The sequence below is a fragment of the Cnephaeus nilssonii genome (assembly GCF_951640355.1).
Source record: "Cnephaeus nilssonii genome assembly, chromosome: 1".
Taxonomy (NCBI): Eukaryota; Metazoa; Chordata; class Mammalia; order Chiroptera; family Vespertilionidae; genus Cnephaeus; species Cnephaeus nilssonii.
Genome location: NC_137072.1, coordinates 3,694,334 through 3,711,202, shown reverse-complemented (window position 1 = coordinate 3,711,202; position 16,869 = coordinate 3,694,334). Strand labels below are relative to the sequence as shown.

At 43.0% G+C, this 16,869-nt stretch overlaps 1 protein-coding gene across 5 annotated transcripts in view; it reads left to right on the top strand.

Annotated features, from left to right (window-relative positions):
• The window catches only part of LRRC49 (leucine rich repeat containing 49), a 226,464-nt gene that overhangs the window by 111,946 nt on the left and 97,649 nt on the right, over positions 1–16,869 (top strand). For all 5 annotated transcript variants that reach the window (XR_013813530.1, XM_079771304.1, XM_079771303.1 and 2 more), the window contains one exon: positions 7,155–7,302. Coding sequence is in view for 4 of the 5 variants with exons in the window: in XM_079771304.1 (XP_079627430.1) it covers positions 7,155–7,302 (148 nt within the window). In the remaining variant the exon portion in view is untranslated. The remainder of the gene's footprint in view (positions 1–7,154; positions 7,303–16,869) is intronic.

Genomic DNA, 16,869 nt, shown 5'->3' with positions numbered 1-16,869 from the left:
TTGCTCTCTTTCTAATTCTTTGAGTTGTAGGGTTAATTTGTTACCATTTTTAAAAATATATATATTTTATTGATTTTTTACAGAGAGGAAGGGAGAGGGACAGAGAGTTAGAAACATCGATGAGAGAGAAACATTGATTAGCTGCCCCCTGCACACCCCCTACTGGGGATGTGCCCGCAACCAAGGTACATGCCCCCGCCCGGAATCGAACCTGGGACCCTTCAGTCCACAGGCCGATGCTCTATCCACTGAGCCAAACTGGTTTTGGCATTACCATTTTTTGTTTTGTGTTTTTTTTTTTCAGATAGGCCTGTATAGCTATGAACTTCCCTCTCAAGACTGGTTTCACTGTGTCCCAAAGATTTTGAATTTTTGTGTTTTCATTGTCGTTTTTTACCAGGATACTTTTTATTTCTTCTTTGATCTCTTTGGTAACCCAATCATTGTTTGATAGCATGCTATTTAGCCTCAAGTGTTTGATTTTTTTTCATTGTTTTTATTGTAATTGATTTCTAATTTTATGCCATTGTGATCTGAGAAGATGCTTGATATGATTTCTATCTTTTTGAATTTGAAGAGACTTTGACTGTGTCCCAATATGTGGTCTGTCTTTGAAAATGACCCGTTTGCGCTTGAGAAGAATGTATATTCTGTGGCTTTGGGTGAAATGTTCTGAAGATGTCAATTAATTCCATCTGATATAGTGAGTCATTTAGGATTGATGTTTCTTTGCTGATTTTCTGTTTAGAGGATTTCCCCAGTGGTGTTAGTGGGTTATTAAAGTCCCCTACTATGACTGTATTGCTGTCAATCTCCCCCTTGTTATCTTCTAGAAATTTTTTTAATGTATTTGGGTGCTCCAGTATTGGGTGCATATATGTTTACCAGAGTTATATCTTGTTGAATTGCTCCCTTTAGTATTAATGAAGTGGCCTTCCTTATCGCTTGTTAGGGCTTTCACTTTGAGGTCTAATTTGTCAGGTATAAGTATTGCTACCCCAGCTTTTTTTTCAAGTTTAAATTCTTTAACTCTCATTTTTGCCTACCAGGCTTCAAAAATATCTATATATATAAAAGGCTAATATGCGAAATGTCCCTCTGCCCATCCAATCAGTCGCAATTATGCACACTGACCACCAGGGGTGCAGACGCTCAATGCAGGAGCTGCGAAGCTGCAGTGACTTGGCAGCAGAGGTTCTCAGGTGATGCACCCTGAAACCAGAGAGGAGGGAGACCATTTTCTCGTGGGGCCACGTAATTCTGCCTTTGACCATGGGTTATGTTGTTGCTGGGGCACTGTCGGCCCGGAATCTGGCTTACTACACACCTGCTTTTGCGTTCCACACACCCTATTACTGCAACTGTGCAGCGTGCCCTGTCACATGAACTCTGGGACCCCCTCACGGGATGTTGGAGAACCGGTTTCGGCCCAATCCCTGCAGGCCAGGCTGAGGGACCCCACCTGCTGTAAGGACCCTGCTCACTCTGCAGACGCCCTTCGAGCCATAACGCCACCCCAGGTGCGGCTGGCTGGGGAGGGACCACAGGAAGTTGGATCCAGGGTGTGTCTGTCCCGTCTCACCCAGTCCCACCCACGGGCCACCTTCTACTTAATTTCCTTTCAATGTGCACGAATCCATGCACCAGGTCACTAGTCTTCCCATAATTACCTAAACATGCCTCAAAAACTATGATGTGCATATAAATAATGAGATTTAACTTTTAGGTTGTTAAAGATAAGCTCTGAGGTAAAATAATGGATAACAGAGTCTTTACCTTGAATGAAAGGAAAATAAACTAGAAATATTTAAATGTGACAATAAAAACACTTTATTCTTATAAAAGACTTTGCCTCAACTTTCATTGTGAAGAAATAGGCTTTTTACTGTACCATAAATATTTTATATTCCCTACCTTTTCTTAACATAGGCAGAAAGGGTATTAAATATAGTTCCCAGAAAAAGAAACCACTTTTAGTCTTAAGTGTTCACATTAGTTATTTGAATATTCATTAAATGAGTTTTACCAACCTCATTTATTTAGGTATTATTTGGAAAAGAAATTATTCCTTTCTTTAAAAATGAATGTCCCAATCAAAATTCCAGCAAGTTATTTTGTAGATATCAACAAGGATGCTAAAGTTTATATGGAAAATCTAAGGCCTAGAATAGCAACACAAGGAACAAAGTTGGAGGACTCGCACTAACCTATTTCAAGACTTAGATAAAAGTACAGTAATCAGGACAGTGTGGTATTGGTAAAAGAATAGACACATATATCAATGGGACAGAGTAGAGGGCCCAGAACCAGACTCACAAAAATATAGTCAAGTGATCTTTGACAAAGGATCAAAGGCAACACAATAGAAAAAGAACAGTCTTTTCAATAATTGGTACTGGAAAAATTGAATATTCATATAAAAAAGTGAATCTAGACATAGACCTTATACCTTTCACAAAATTAACTGAAAATTGATTATAGACCTAAATATAAAATACAAGACTAGAAAAATTCTAGAAGAAAACTCAGGAGAAAATCTAGGAAACCTTGGGTTTGCAAATGTATTTTTAGATACAACAACAACGTGTGATCCAAGAAAGGTAAAATTGGTAAGTTGGACATCATTAAAATTAAAAACTTCTGCCCTGTGAAAGACACTATTAAAAGAATGAAAAGACAAGTCGCAGACTGGGAGATGTATCCATTACATATATATACATATTTTAAAAACTCTTAAAACTCAACAATAAGAAAACAAAAACAAAACATTTTAAAAAATGGGCACAAGATTGAAAACACAGAAAAAGATGTGCAGATGACAAATATGCAGATATTTGTTTCTAATACCATTCCCAGTATAAGGAACATGGATCTTTGGAGAGAAGGCTGATTCTGAGACTGGGGTAGGATATCCTATATAATCCTACCTAATAATAGACAAATATGCAAATTGACCATACCTCTGACACACCCACAAGCCACGCCCACCATCCAATCAGAGCGAGCATGCAAATTAACCCAAACCAAGATGGCTACAGCCACAGAGAGCAAGGTTTCCTAGGTAACAGAGGAAGCCAAGCTTTCCGCCTGCCCTGGCCAGGCCTAAGCCTCCACTCAAGCAACAATGTTTCAATTGCAGAAGGTAAACAAATTCAAACAAATGGCGGCAGAATGGAGCTTGAGAGAGCAGGCAAGGGTTGCCGCCGGCAACAGGGGAAGCAAAGCTTTCCGCACACCCTGGCCGGGCCCACCCACTTAAGGCAACAAAGTTTCAATTATAACCCCAACACAAATGGCTGCCGGCCTGGAGGGAGCCCCAGGCTTGGCTTGGCTCTACTCCAGGCTACAAAGTTTCAATTGTAGAAGGAAAATAAATTCCAGATACCAGGGCCTCTGCTTGGGTTGCCAGGGGGCGTGGCCGGCCTGCAAACCACCACAGGCCCCTCGCTCAGGCTGCCCCACGCCCCAAGGGAACCCCCACCTGATCCGGGACACCCTTCAGGGCAAACCAGCTGGCCCCCACCCCTGTACCAGGCCTCTATCCTATCTAATAAAAGAGTAATATGCAGATTGATCATCACTGCAACACACAATATAGCTGTCCCCATGTGGTCAAAGATCCTGCTCCCATGTGGACACAGGATGGCTACCACAAGATGGCCAGCAGGAGAGGGCAGTTGGGAGGCACCCGGCCTACAAGGGAGGGCAGTTGAGAAAAACCCGGCCTGCAAGGGAGGGCAGTTGGAGGTGATCATCCCTGCAGGAGAGGGCAGTTAGGGGTGACCAGGCTGGCAGAGGAGGGAAGTTGGGGGCAAACAGGCTGGCAGCAGAGTGGTTAGGGGGTGATCAGGCTGGCAGGCAGAAGCGGTTAGGGGCAATCAGGAAGGCAGGCAGGCAAGCAGTTGGGAGCCAGCAGTCCTGGATTGTGAGAGGGATGTCCGACTGCCCGTTTAGGCCTGATCCCACTGGGCCTAAACGGGCAGTCGGACATCCCTTGAGGGGTCCCATATTGGAGAGGGTACAGGCTGGGCTGAGGGACAACCCCCCTCTGTGCACGAATGTCGTGCACCGGGCCTCTAGTCCTATATAAAAAAAGCCTAATATGCTAAGTGTCCGGTCGTCTGTTCAACCAATCAAAGTGCAATATGCTAATGATATGCTAAGGTTGCTCAACCACTCGCTATGATGTGCGCTGACCACCAGGGGGCAGACAGTCAACCGGTCAACCAGCCACTATGACGTGCACTGACCACCAGGGGGCCGATGCTCCGACCAGTAGGTTAACTTGCTGCTGGGATCTGGCCTATCGGGACTAAGCAAGACAGGCTGGACATACCCTGGAGCCCTCCCATGGTCCCTCCCTGGCTGGCCAACCTCCCACGTCCCTCCCCGGCCCTGATTGTGCACCGGTGGGGTCCCTCAGCCTGGCCTGCACCCTCTTGCAATCTGGGACCCCTTGAGGGATGTCAGAGAGTCAGGTTCAGCCAAATCCTGGCCAGGCCAAGGAACCCCACTGTGCACCAATTTGTGTACCGGGCCTCTAGTATATAATATGAGCCTAGAGAATTTGTGCCAGAAAGTAAGGAAACACACACACACACACACATTAATGGTGGGTGTATGTCAAAGGCACATAGGAGCCAACTGAAAGAGCTTTCAGTGGCCAAAGCTGGAACAATAAAATAAATAAAGTAGTATTGGATTGTAACCCAACATATAAAATAAATATTCATGAATCCAAACTGATATCCTACCTAATAATAGAGTAATATGCAAATCGACCGTACCTTTGCTACACCCACCAGCCACGCCCACCAGGGAACCATCCTGCCGGAGGCTTTTCCGGCCTTGGGCACCAGCGGGGAGCCTGCGACGGATGGCAGGCAACTGGCGGTTGGCTCCTGCAACAACCAGAGGCTGACCAACTGGAAGTCAGTGCTGGCCCCGCCCCCAAGCAAGCGGTTAGGGGCAATCAGGCAGGCAGGCAGAGGGGTTAGGGGTGATCAGGTAGGCAGGCAAGTGGTTAGGGGAGATCAGGTAGGCAGACCAGCGGTAGGGGTGATCAGGTAGGCAGACAGACCCTCACTGGGCTGGCCCCACCCCCAAGCAAGCCGTTAGGGGCAATCAGGCAGGCAGGCAGAGTGGATAGGGGTGATCAGGTAGGCAGACCAGTGGTTAGGGGTGATCAGGTAGGCAGGCAGAGGGGTTAGGGGTGATCAGGCAGGTAGGCGAGCGGTTAGGGGCAATCAGGTAGGCAGACAGCCCCTTGCATGGCTGGCCCCACCCCCCAGCAAAGAAAGAGGGAGGCCCAGGCCAGCCAAGCCATTGCATCCCAGCCTGTCGCCTGCAGAGGGAGGCCACCGGTGGCAGGGGAGGGGAGACAGTGCTGCACAGATGGCAAGCAGTGGCAGCGGCGGGGGTGGGGCCAGCTTCCTGCAGCCCGGGGAAGGAAAGCCCCGATAGGCCCTGATCTCAGGCCAGGCCTAGGGACCCTACCCGAGGGGTCCCGGATTTTGAGAGGGTGGTTGGACTGAGGGACGCCCCCGAGTGCATGAATCTTCATGCACTGGGCCTCTAGTATATAAATAAATGGTAGAAAAAAGACAAACCTCCTAGGAAGAAAAATTTCAAATAATTTATGTAGATAGTTGGCCCTCAAGGAGGGGAAACTGAACTTCCTATCCCTAACTATGGGCTGCTGATAATGACTTTCTTCCAATGAATTCAGGGGAGAGAAGAGTAAATTCACATTGCAGAAACCTGAAAAACACTACCTCTGCCAGGTCATCAAGGTCAACTTTAACAGTGATGTCATGTTACTTAATAGTATGTACCTCAACCCTTGTCTAATCACTAGAAAAGCATCACATAAATCCAATACAGGGGCATCCTACAAAATAACTGATAAGTATGCTGCAAAATGTCAAGATTGTCAAAAAAGAAGGAAATTCTAAGAAATTGTCCCAGCTAAAAGGAGCCTAAGTTGACATGACAACTAAATGTAACATGACATTCTGGATGGGGTCCTGAAACAGAATAAGGACAGTAAGAAAAAGCTTAGGAAATCTGGATAAAATATGGACTTGAGTTAATAAGAATATATTAATACTAGAGGCCCAGTGCACGAAATGCATGCACAGGTAGGGACCCTAGTGGCTGCCGCTGTCAGGTGGGGCCTCCCTTCCCCTGGCTGCCTGCTGCCACTGCCAACCAGGGCCGCCCTTCGCACCTGCTTTGGCCTGGTGCTGCCCGCTCACCTGCTCCACCATCCTGCTGCAGTCCCACTCCATCGGGGCCCATCGGGGCCGGCAGCACCTCCACTGCTGCCCCCTGCCAGCACCATGTTGCTGATGCCCACCGTGTTCCATGCCGCTCCGTGGTGGTCAGTGCAGGTCTAACTCCTGGTTGGTCAAACTCCAACGTGTGGGGAAAATTTGCATATTAGCCTTTTATTATATAGGATTAGTGCATTAATTATTTTAAAAGTATACTATCCTATATAATAAAGAGGTAATATGCAAATTGACCCTCACACCCTCACACACAAGATGGCCACCCCCATGTCATCACAAGATGGCCACCACAAGATGGCTGGCAGGGAAGGGCAGTTGTGGGTGCTCAGGCCAGCAGGGGAGAGCAGTTAGGGGTGACTGGGCCAGCAGGGGAGGGCAGTTAGGGGTGACCGGGCTGGCAGAGGAGGGCAGTTGGGGGCAATTGGACCGGCAGGGGAGCAGTTAGGCGTCGATCAGGCTGGCAGAGGAGTGTTTAGAGCGTGATCAGGCTGGCAGGCAGAAGCAGTTAGGGGCGATCAGGCAGGCAGGCAGGCAGGCGAGCGGTTAGGAGCCAGCAATCCCGGATTGTGAGAGAGATGTCCGGCTGCCGGTTTAGGCCCGATCCCTATGTCAGACATCCCCCAAGGGGTCTCAGATTGGAGAGGGTGCAGGCTGGGCTGAGGGACACCCCCCCGCCCCGTGCACGAATTTTGTGCACTGGGCCTCTGGTACTAATATAAGATGTTAATAATAGGGAAAACTGGGTGGAGAGTATGTGGGAACTGTGCACTATACTCTCAATTTTTCTGTAAATTTAAAACTGTTCTATTAAACAAATCAAAGTTTTGAAGGTCACAATAACAGTGTTTTCTGTCTCTACAGTTTTGAGAGTGTTTGCTGCCTTGCTGACTCTCCTTCTCTCTCAGACATCACTTTTGATGGCAACCCCATAGCTCAGGAGCCATGGTACAAGCACACTGTTCTTCAGAACATGCTGCAGCTGCGCCAGCTGGACACAAGGAGAGTCACGGTGAGAGCTCCTCCCAGCGCTTACCAGTCTGTTCTCCTTAGTGTGCATGAGGGAATTGGGGATGCTTCTTAATTCTAATAAACTAGGGATTATCATAAATGTAATTATGGTATACTTCAAAATTGTAATTATAGATATTTTTACCACTTTTCCCGTATTTCCAATGTCATTGAATAGGGCTTTTTAAATTCCTAGCCTTATATTTAAATTAATTATTATGCTTGTTTTTCATTTTTGCTTAATATGTAACTAATAATTTACTTTGTAATGGGTAAGAATTCCATCGGTAATGGTTAAGAACATAATGGTTAAGAAAGTGGGTCCTGGAGCCAAACTATTTAAGGGACATAGGAGCCAACTGATAAAGATAAGCTCTGAGGTAAAAAAGTGAATCTAGACATAGACATTATACCTTTCACAAAATTAACTGAAAATTTATTATAGACCTAAATATAAAATACAAGACTAGAAAACTTCTAGAAGAAAACTTAGGAGAAAATCTAGGAAACCTTGTGTTTGTGACTATTTTCTAGTTGTATGCCTTCAGCAGGTTCCTTAACCTTTCTATACCTCATTTTCTCAAAGTAAAATGGGGATCATAATTGTATTATGTTGTTAGTTGTTAGTAAGGTAAAATAAAGTATTGAACAAACCTTGGAACAGGTGAAGCTACTACGAGGTATCATATGGAATTGTTTTTGATGCTATACCTCTCAAGGTAATTATTTATTTTCTTATTCATTCTACTCCACTCTACCTATTCTACTTAGAGGTTTTGATATGGTTTCTCATCTGAGTGAAATGCTGCATATGATATCTTGTTTATTGGTATACAATGTACATTAGCATATTTGGGGCTCCAAGAAGTTCTGGAAGAAAGAGAAACATGTTTATTTTCTTCTCTATCTCACTCAGTGCAGAAAATGTAATAATGTTCAATAAAGATTTGCTGGTTCAGTGATATTTACCCACTTCTATGCCTTAAATAAAGGAGAATAAAACTGTACATAGTCACTGTTCTTGTACAGTCCATAGAGTATGTTTGCCTGGTGAGGAAATGAGGGAAAATCACCTGGGGTGGGAGCAGGGCCAGCTGTTCTGCTAAATACAGAGCAGCAGTACTTCACATCTGCTCTTCCACTGTTTATTTTAGAAATTTAAAAAACTCTTACATGGAAATAATCTCAAAGTTACAGAGAAGTTGTACATATAGTACAAATAACTTTTTTTTTCTTATACTGTTGTCAGACATGGACCAGGACCAAGGCAGGTCTGCCAGGCCAGTCTGGAAATGGGTCCTTGCAAAGTTGCAGAAAAAGCATTTTGGGGCTCATGCATAGGAGGAGTTGAGGTATAGTGGCAAGATTTATTGGAAAGGCATGCACGACATAGATGCCCCTGCAGAAGCTGCTGTACTGCCTCATTCATGACCAGGTGTGTCAGCTTCATCTCACTGTGGAAGAAGTCTAACCTGTGGAGCCACACATCTGCACTTGTGATCACTCAGGAGAAGGGCCAGGACCCAGACCTGATGTTCCATTACCCTGGCATTCAAGGCTCTAATAGTCTAGCACCAGTGAGACAGTGTGCACCTTGAGCCTTTGTTCGGCTTTGGTTATATTTTCTTGGGCTTGGGAGAGAGCAGGCTTTCTTTCAAATGCTCCAATTTGTTCCTAATTCTCCTCTGGCTTGTGCTGGGCCCTCTCCCTATCCAATCCTTTTCCTTAATCTTCCGGGGTTCCATACCCTTATCCTATCTTGTCCTTTTCCCAGGCTAGACTCCTCTCCTTTAGAGTGGCCATTTTGGCTCCTACTGCGCATGCCTCATAGTTTTGCCTCATCATCTGGCTTCTGTGCATGCCTCAGCAGAGGAATTTCCCCCTCTCTGTTTTACCCCTTCCCCTGGTTTAATCTGTGGGAAGGGGCTGGTAATTCCCTGGGAAGATTGGAAAGCTGGTTCTTCCTCCCTACTCAGAGGGGGGAAGAAGGGATGTTAATCCCCTTGGCAGGGCAATTCGGCTATCCTCTGTGTCTGGAAGCCAAAGACTCCTAGTTAAACCAACTTAATTAGATGTCTGGATCCCTTCTCTTTTGTTAATATCTTACTAGGTGCCTACTGTAACAGAACCATTTGAGAGTAAGTTGCTGACTTGATTCCTCAACAACCCTGGACACTTTAGTGTGCATATCATATAAGCAAAGACATTCTCCTGTGTAAACACAATATAACCAATGAAATCAGGAAAAGAATATGGAATAATTACTAGTGTCAAATTGTCACACCACTTTCAATTTTACCAATCTATATATAAAAGCCTAAGCGACCGTCACCACTGAAACAACCGAACGGATGACCAAACAGGCTGCATGGGGCGACCAGGCCGGCAGGGGGGTTAGTGAGGGATGACCAAACGACTGAACAGCAGGCTGCGTGGGGCAACCAGGCCGGCGGGAGGGGTGGGGGCAGTTGGGGGCGACCAGGCCGGCAAGGGGGGGCAATGAGGGGCGACCAGGCCAGCAGAGGGGGGCAGTGAGGGGCAAGCAGGCTGGCGGGGGGGAGGGAGTTAGGGGTGACCAGGCTGGCAGGGGGGGCAGTTGGGGGTGACCAGGCCAGCAGAGGGGGGCAGTGAGGGGCAACCAGGCTGGTGGGGGGGGAGGAGTTAGGGGTGACCAGGCTGGCAGGGGGGTAGTTAGGGGCGATCAGGCAGGCAGGAAGGTGAGCAGTTAGGAGCCAGTGGTCCCGGATTGTGAGAGTGATGAGGGGTCCCAGATTGGAGAGGCTGAGGGGACCAAATGACTGGGCTGAGGGGACCCCCCCCCCTTGCATGAATTTCGTGCACCTGACCTCTAGTATCAACAATATTCTGTCTAGCAAAATGATCCAGTTTGGAATTATTCATTTGTGGGGGCTTAAAAAAATATTAATGTTTTTCCTTCTTCTGGCTGGTCCAATAACCAAACAGATACAGATCAATAGGAGGATATGAAAGTTTAATATATGTGCATGGGGAATTTACATAGGCATGAGAATTACATGAAAATTCCAAAGACAGTGAGGCAACATTGGATATATAAAACATTTTTGGACAAAGGAGAAGGGGGTGGGAGGAAACGGGGAATTAGATTTCAGAAATAAGAATGGATGATTTATAGGTAGTTGAGGAAGAGGGAACACACTTTGCAGAAAAACCCTAGCCAGTTTACTCAGAAACAGTGGGACACAGGGAGCACCCACCTGCCTGAAGCCCTCTTATTGACCATACTCACTTCAAATTAGGCTAAGAGATCTCCTTCCTGAAACAGGTTTCTCTATCTGAATCTCTTGAATAGGAAAGGGGGAGGGTCAAAGGTTCTTTCTGAGTCTTTTGTTTCGTAATAAACACCTTAAAATCAGTACACCGGAAAGCAGCTTCAGGGTGGCAGAATTTGGTCCCTTCACATTACATATAGATTTTATTGTCATGTCTCTTTTTCAGGCACAGTTCCTTTATTTTATTTTATTTTATTTTATTTTATTTTATTTTATTATTTTATTTCATGACTTTGGTATTTATGAAGATTACAGATCAGTTATTTTGTAGAATGACCCTCAATTCAGGTGTTGGGTTTTTTGTTTTTTTCATGTTTCCTCGTGATTAATTTTTAGCTACAAACCTTTGGAATAAATATCACAAGTGAATTTGCATTCTTCTCTTTGCATCCTGTCAAGTGATGTGTAATTTTTATTTATCCCTTTACTGATATTGTTCACTTTAATTAAGATGATGTCTGCCAGGCTTCTCCATGTGAAGTTACTGCTTTTTTTTTTTTTTTTGTAATCCAATTCCTCATAAAAATTTCAATATATTTATATTGGGATGGACCATGTTATTTAGTTTAGTTCACTTTTTGTTTATAATTTTATAGTAACTTTAGTGTGGAAAGAATATACCTTTTAAAGACTTGCAGTAACAGGATTAGCATACAATGCCTAAAGTTAGATTGGAACACAGTCATGTTCATTCATTTGTTCCTGGTGAGACAATGAGACCACGGTTCTTGTCTTCTTGAAAAAAATATTTCAATCAAGAGAAGAGGCAAAGCAAAGTAAGTAAGAATTTATTGGCCACAGTGAAAACATACTTAAGACAGTGAAACAAGAAAGGGCATCGCAGACGTAACAGGGAGACTAGGCTGGGCTGCTTTGGTTCACTGAGAAGTCAGAGAAAAGGCAGCTTTAGAGACAGGTTCAAGGGATTAGCCCGGGACCAGCCACTGCTGCCCATTGCTCCCTGCGGGGGCCTGATGCGGCGGGGGCCAGACATGGCGGGCATCTCCCTTTTCCGCGTCCCGCGCGGAAAGAGAGATGAACAAACTGGTTCTAAATGGAGGCGGCCAGGGATTGAGAAATATTAGAAGTAAAGAAAACAAGACACAGAAATAGATTCATGAAGCTGAGAGCCTGGGTGGATCTTTCTGTGCCTGGCTGAGGCCACAGAACAGATCCAGATTGCAAAGCTGAGGCTTTATTTATAATCAGGGACAAACAAGGCAATTGACAATGTTCTTGTAAGTTTGACTTGTTTTGGCAGCACTTGCTGCCCCTCCCACAGCCCACTTGCTACCCAGGAAAGATCTAGGGAGCAGTTACAGGATCAAGCTTAATTATGCTTAGAGGACTGTGCCCTCCAAGCTTGGGACTTGCTTGTGACTTTGCCAGCAGGTCAGTCCGAGGCTTAACCCTATAACCGCTTCCTACAGCTCCCCTGGTTGCAAGTCTCCTGGAGTCCTAGAGGGAAGAAAGGGTAAGGGAATGGCATGGGCATGCTCCCCTGGATGAGAGCTTGCATTTGGGTCCTTCATCCTGAACATATTTATCTCTCTCTTGCAGGTGGATATCTTAGGGGAGATCTCAGGGGAGGGTCTCAATAGAATAGTCATTAGTTTATAAATGTGCTCTTTCAGGGTGGTGGTCTTCACTGATTAGTTGGTGCCGCAGCAGGGGGTCATTATTCAATGCATCTGCTCTTGAGGCAGCGAGGGCATCACTTATCTGCTTTTGCTGCTTTTCTGGGCTTGGAGCTAAAATATAACTGAGGCCTAGATCTTATCTTTAGGGAGTTAAAGGACAGGGGAACTAAACCACATCGTTAGCGATATGAAATGTCAGGGAGTCTGAACTGCAAGACCAACACTATGGAAGGTCAGGTGGTCCAACCTAAAGGACTAGTGATATGCTAGGGGAGGATAGGTTATCCTGGAGGTGAGGTTCTTTTTTTCCCAGTTAGGCATCTAAGGCTTTCTGCCCTGGTGACCTTCTGTATCTGGCCCATCATCCTTGCTCTGCTCAGGTGTGTCTAACTGCCTGTAACACATTTATATACTATCTATGTCTGCTTTGATGCTGCAATAGTAAAATTGAGTAGTTGCTAAAGAAACTATATGGTCTACAAGCCTAAAATATTTACCATCTTACTAGAAAAATTTGCTGACACCTGTTCTATAATAATTTTTTCTCTTTAAAAATGATACCTTGCTTGAATTTTATGTAATTTATAATGTAAACATTCTAGCTGAGGTGAATTACACAAACATCTAATGAACTTCTATGAACAAGGGCTGTGGTTCCCAAACTGTGTGCCAAAGATGCTGTAGTGAACTCACAGGACACTGTGGAACACTTTTTAGTTTTAAGGAAAACACAGTGATATCTGGTATCTATGAGTTACTGAAAAACTTCCAGCTCAAGGTAGTTTACCATTTCAACATTAGATCACACTATATTTCTCTGGCACCATATCTTTTCAAAGCTGACTTTTCAGTGGTTATTGTCATCAAAACAAATGCCATGTCAAATTACTGGTAGTATGGAACAGGAAATGAAGGTGGCAGTGTCCAGTCTAATTCCAGGGTTAGAGAAGTTGTCTAGTGCCCCACAGGTACACATGTTCTATTGGTAAATAATTGTGGCTGTTTAAGAGTGATATATTTTTTCTTTCAGTTTATATGTATTATTGTTTTCCAATGGCTACTAAGTTGCTAGAACATGAAGACTTGTTAAGTTGCTTCCTAGCTATAGTAAACAGAGCTTTAGCACATTTCTTTTGACTTAGAGGCACTGTGAAAAACTTTCTGAGACAGTCTTAGTCACTTTGACTTGAAAAGTTTCTGTACTAGGGTCTATATTAGATACTAGATATGATAAGATCAGACTTATAATTTCTGCCCTCCCATTAACTTACAATCCAGTGCAGAGGCAGTCATGCAGCCTGATTATAATTCAAAATGACTAGTTAGATAAGATAGATTGATTGATGGATATGTGTGTGTACACACACACACACACACACACACACACACACACAGCGCAATCATATCAAAGAGCAAAGTACTCCTATCAGAGAAATAGGATAAGTTCCAAAGGAGAAAATACTCGAGTTTTGAAGAGTGGCAAAGAAGGAGGAAGTATCTGTGAAGACTGTTCCAGGGAGAGAGAAGGTGTGCAAAATGCAGAGGGGTGCTGAGAGACTATAGCAACTGATAGCAGTTCAACATGGCTGAGCAGTGAGTACATGGGGGAGACTAGCAGGAGCAAAGGATATCTGACAGGCAAGGACTAGGCCATGAGAGGCATTTTATATCATAATAAAGTGGTTAGATTTTTGTCATGATCACAATAAGAAGCTCTTGAAGAGTTTAAGATAGTTAAATTGGAATTGCCTATGAAAAAGATGATCTCTCTGAGTAGCAGCCCAGAGGATGAATTGGGGAGGATGGGTTGGGTGGTGAGATGAGAAGCAGGGAGATAGTCAGGGTTGAGAGCTTCTAGGGCTCCGATCCAGAGGAATGGCTAGAGATAATGTGGTGCTAAGAGGTAATATGAGTTGTTGGCTTCAATGCTTGTTTTGCTTTGTTAACAAGAATGGCTTTTAGTATGTAAAGAATAGAAATAAATATTAATAAGGTAAAAGTGAGGCCTAGGAAAGGTGAATAAATAAGTTTGAATTCGGACCCATCTAGAGCAGGGCTGACAAACATTATCTGTAAGGACCTAATTAGGCTTTTGGGGCTATACAAGCTCTGTTGCAAACTACTCAGCTCTGTCATTGTGGTGTGAGAGCAGGCATATACAATTCATAAGTAAATGAGCATGGCTGTGTTCCAGCAAAACGTCATTTACAAAAGCAGGTGGCAGATTAGATTCGGCCTGTGGGCTAGAGTTCACCAATCCTTGATCTAGAACACTGAATAGACATAGTGAATGAATTGGTAAACCACTGAAAGTTATTTCTGAGAAGCAGTGTTGAATAATGGAGTAGCCGGAAAGTAAGGTAAACTAATCTGTCTTTTTACCAAAGAAGGGAAGAATGTAAATTCCACAAATTGTAATAATAAACTTGATGTTGATTATGAAAGAAAACTACATTAGATTATTAAAAGAGGGGTTGTGAATACTTAAGGAATTGATCACTAGGAGGCAGCATTAGTTCACTAAAAACAATTTACACCAAAGTCATTTTTCTATTTTAGGTATTATAAATAGTCCCTTTCAGAAGTGTGCTATAGATAGATAGTGTTTTGGTACTTAAGCAAAGTATTTGACAAGTCTTTTATGAGATCACTTTGGACAAATTCTATGACAACATGGTTAAATGGATTTGTGGTTCAGGTATACCTATAGAACATGAATTAATTGATTAATGCCAGCCTGTAGAGAAATCTGTACTTGTAGGCTATGAGGCTTTTCCTCGGGCCAATTCTATTTAACATTTGTGATTAATGACTAGATGATAATGACAATATTTATTTTATTCTGATAAAGCACGTGAATAATAGAAATTGGAGAAGTTAGAGATCCTGATATATTGGTTGATCAAATCAGAATCTAAAAGTAGACATAAGGATGATACTGCAGGTCTTCAGATATTTTCACAACTATCCAATAAGAGAAAAGACACATTTTGAGAGGCTAGAACAAGGACCATTGTATAGAAAGTTCTGGGAGACAGGATTTTCTTCTTTTTATTTTTAAGGCTGTATAATTCTGAAACAGACACAATGCCTAAAGTCTTCACCTCAGACCCACATTTAGTTGGCTTAATATGAACTTATTTATAATTTTCTCTCCAAAAAGTGGAATTGCCTACCTGAAGCAGAAGTGAGTTTTTCTCTCACTCTGATGATGTGGTCCCCGTTACTAATGCTTACCAATGTGTTCTGGTTCTCCTCCTTTGTTTGACATAGGGAAAGAGGATACTTCCTTTCCTCTTGCTAGATGTGGTCATGCAATTTGCTTTGGCCCATGAGATGTGAGCAGAAATAATGTATATAATTTCCAGTCAGAAGCATTTAAAAACTTACGTGTGATTTTTCCATGCCTTTCTTCTGTGGTCATTGTGGAAGCATATGATGAGTTGGAGATACTATCAGATCACACCTAGGAGTACTTAGCCAATTTATGGAGGACAGTTGTAGTGTTCTCTACATGATCAAGAAATAAACTTTTCTTATTGTGAGCCAGTGTAAGCTGTGAAGTTGTTATAACAGCATAACCTAGCCTGTTCTGGCTTTTACCCCCTTTGGTATTTAACAACTAATAGCCCTTGGCCAATAGAAGTCAGGTGACAGGGCTTCTAATGTTCAATTGGACATTAACTATGACCCTAGAAAAATCAGTTTCTCTGTAAAACAAAATTCTTTGAATGAAAATATGGATCATCTCTTCTAGACAAAAACTCTGTGATTTTAAAATCACAAAAAACACACAGTCTTTTATCTGTTCTATTGTTTTAAATGATATGGTTAAAAGCCCACATTGACATTTACTTTTTTAATTCCACATAAGTTGCTGTCTGTATTAGTTAGGACCATTTTTTTAATTTAGTTTGGAACAAACTTCTTCTCATACAATACATGCATTGTTTTAGAATCTTAATAATCTACTAATAGAGTATAATCCAGGTTATCAAACATCTATTGAATCACTGTACTTCTTTAAAATCATTCCTATACTAGAATGATTTTTGGATTCTCTATTTCTATAATAGGTCTCCAAGACAAACTGAAATGTGGAAAAAAAGTTGATTTTTTAATATTTTTTTGAGTCCCAGCTAGATCCCTTTCTTTTGCTACATAAAGCGTTTGGCTTTTATCCCAGAAATTGAACTATTATCATAAAGATGCCAGAATTTCACTCTTTTTTCGTCTTAGCAACAGAGTTATAGCTTATCCTTAAAATTAGAGGTTTATTTTTTTGTTTCTAAGTTTAGTTACTCTGTAAGTATTTGGGCTGAAATACAGACATCAGATATATAAATTCCTTAAGACACTCAATATTTGAATTGATTTGGCATATATCCAGTTTCCCTAGGTTTGGCTTTCCTTTGAAAGCCCTACTGTCTTTAATAGAAGCTCAGATTCTTTTAGAAACTCTGATGGAATCACCTATTAAGTATGTGTAGGACGTGCTCCATACAGCTCTCAGTGATGTTTGAAATTGGCTCTTTAACAACCAATCTGTTTCTAGTTCACATTTTATAGATTAGTCAGCAGTTGAACATCAGTATAACTTGCTCTTTAAAAGTTTGT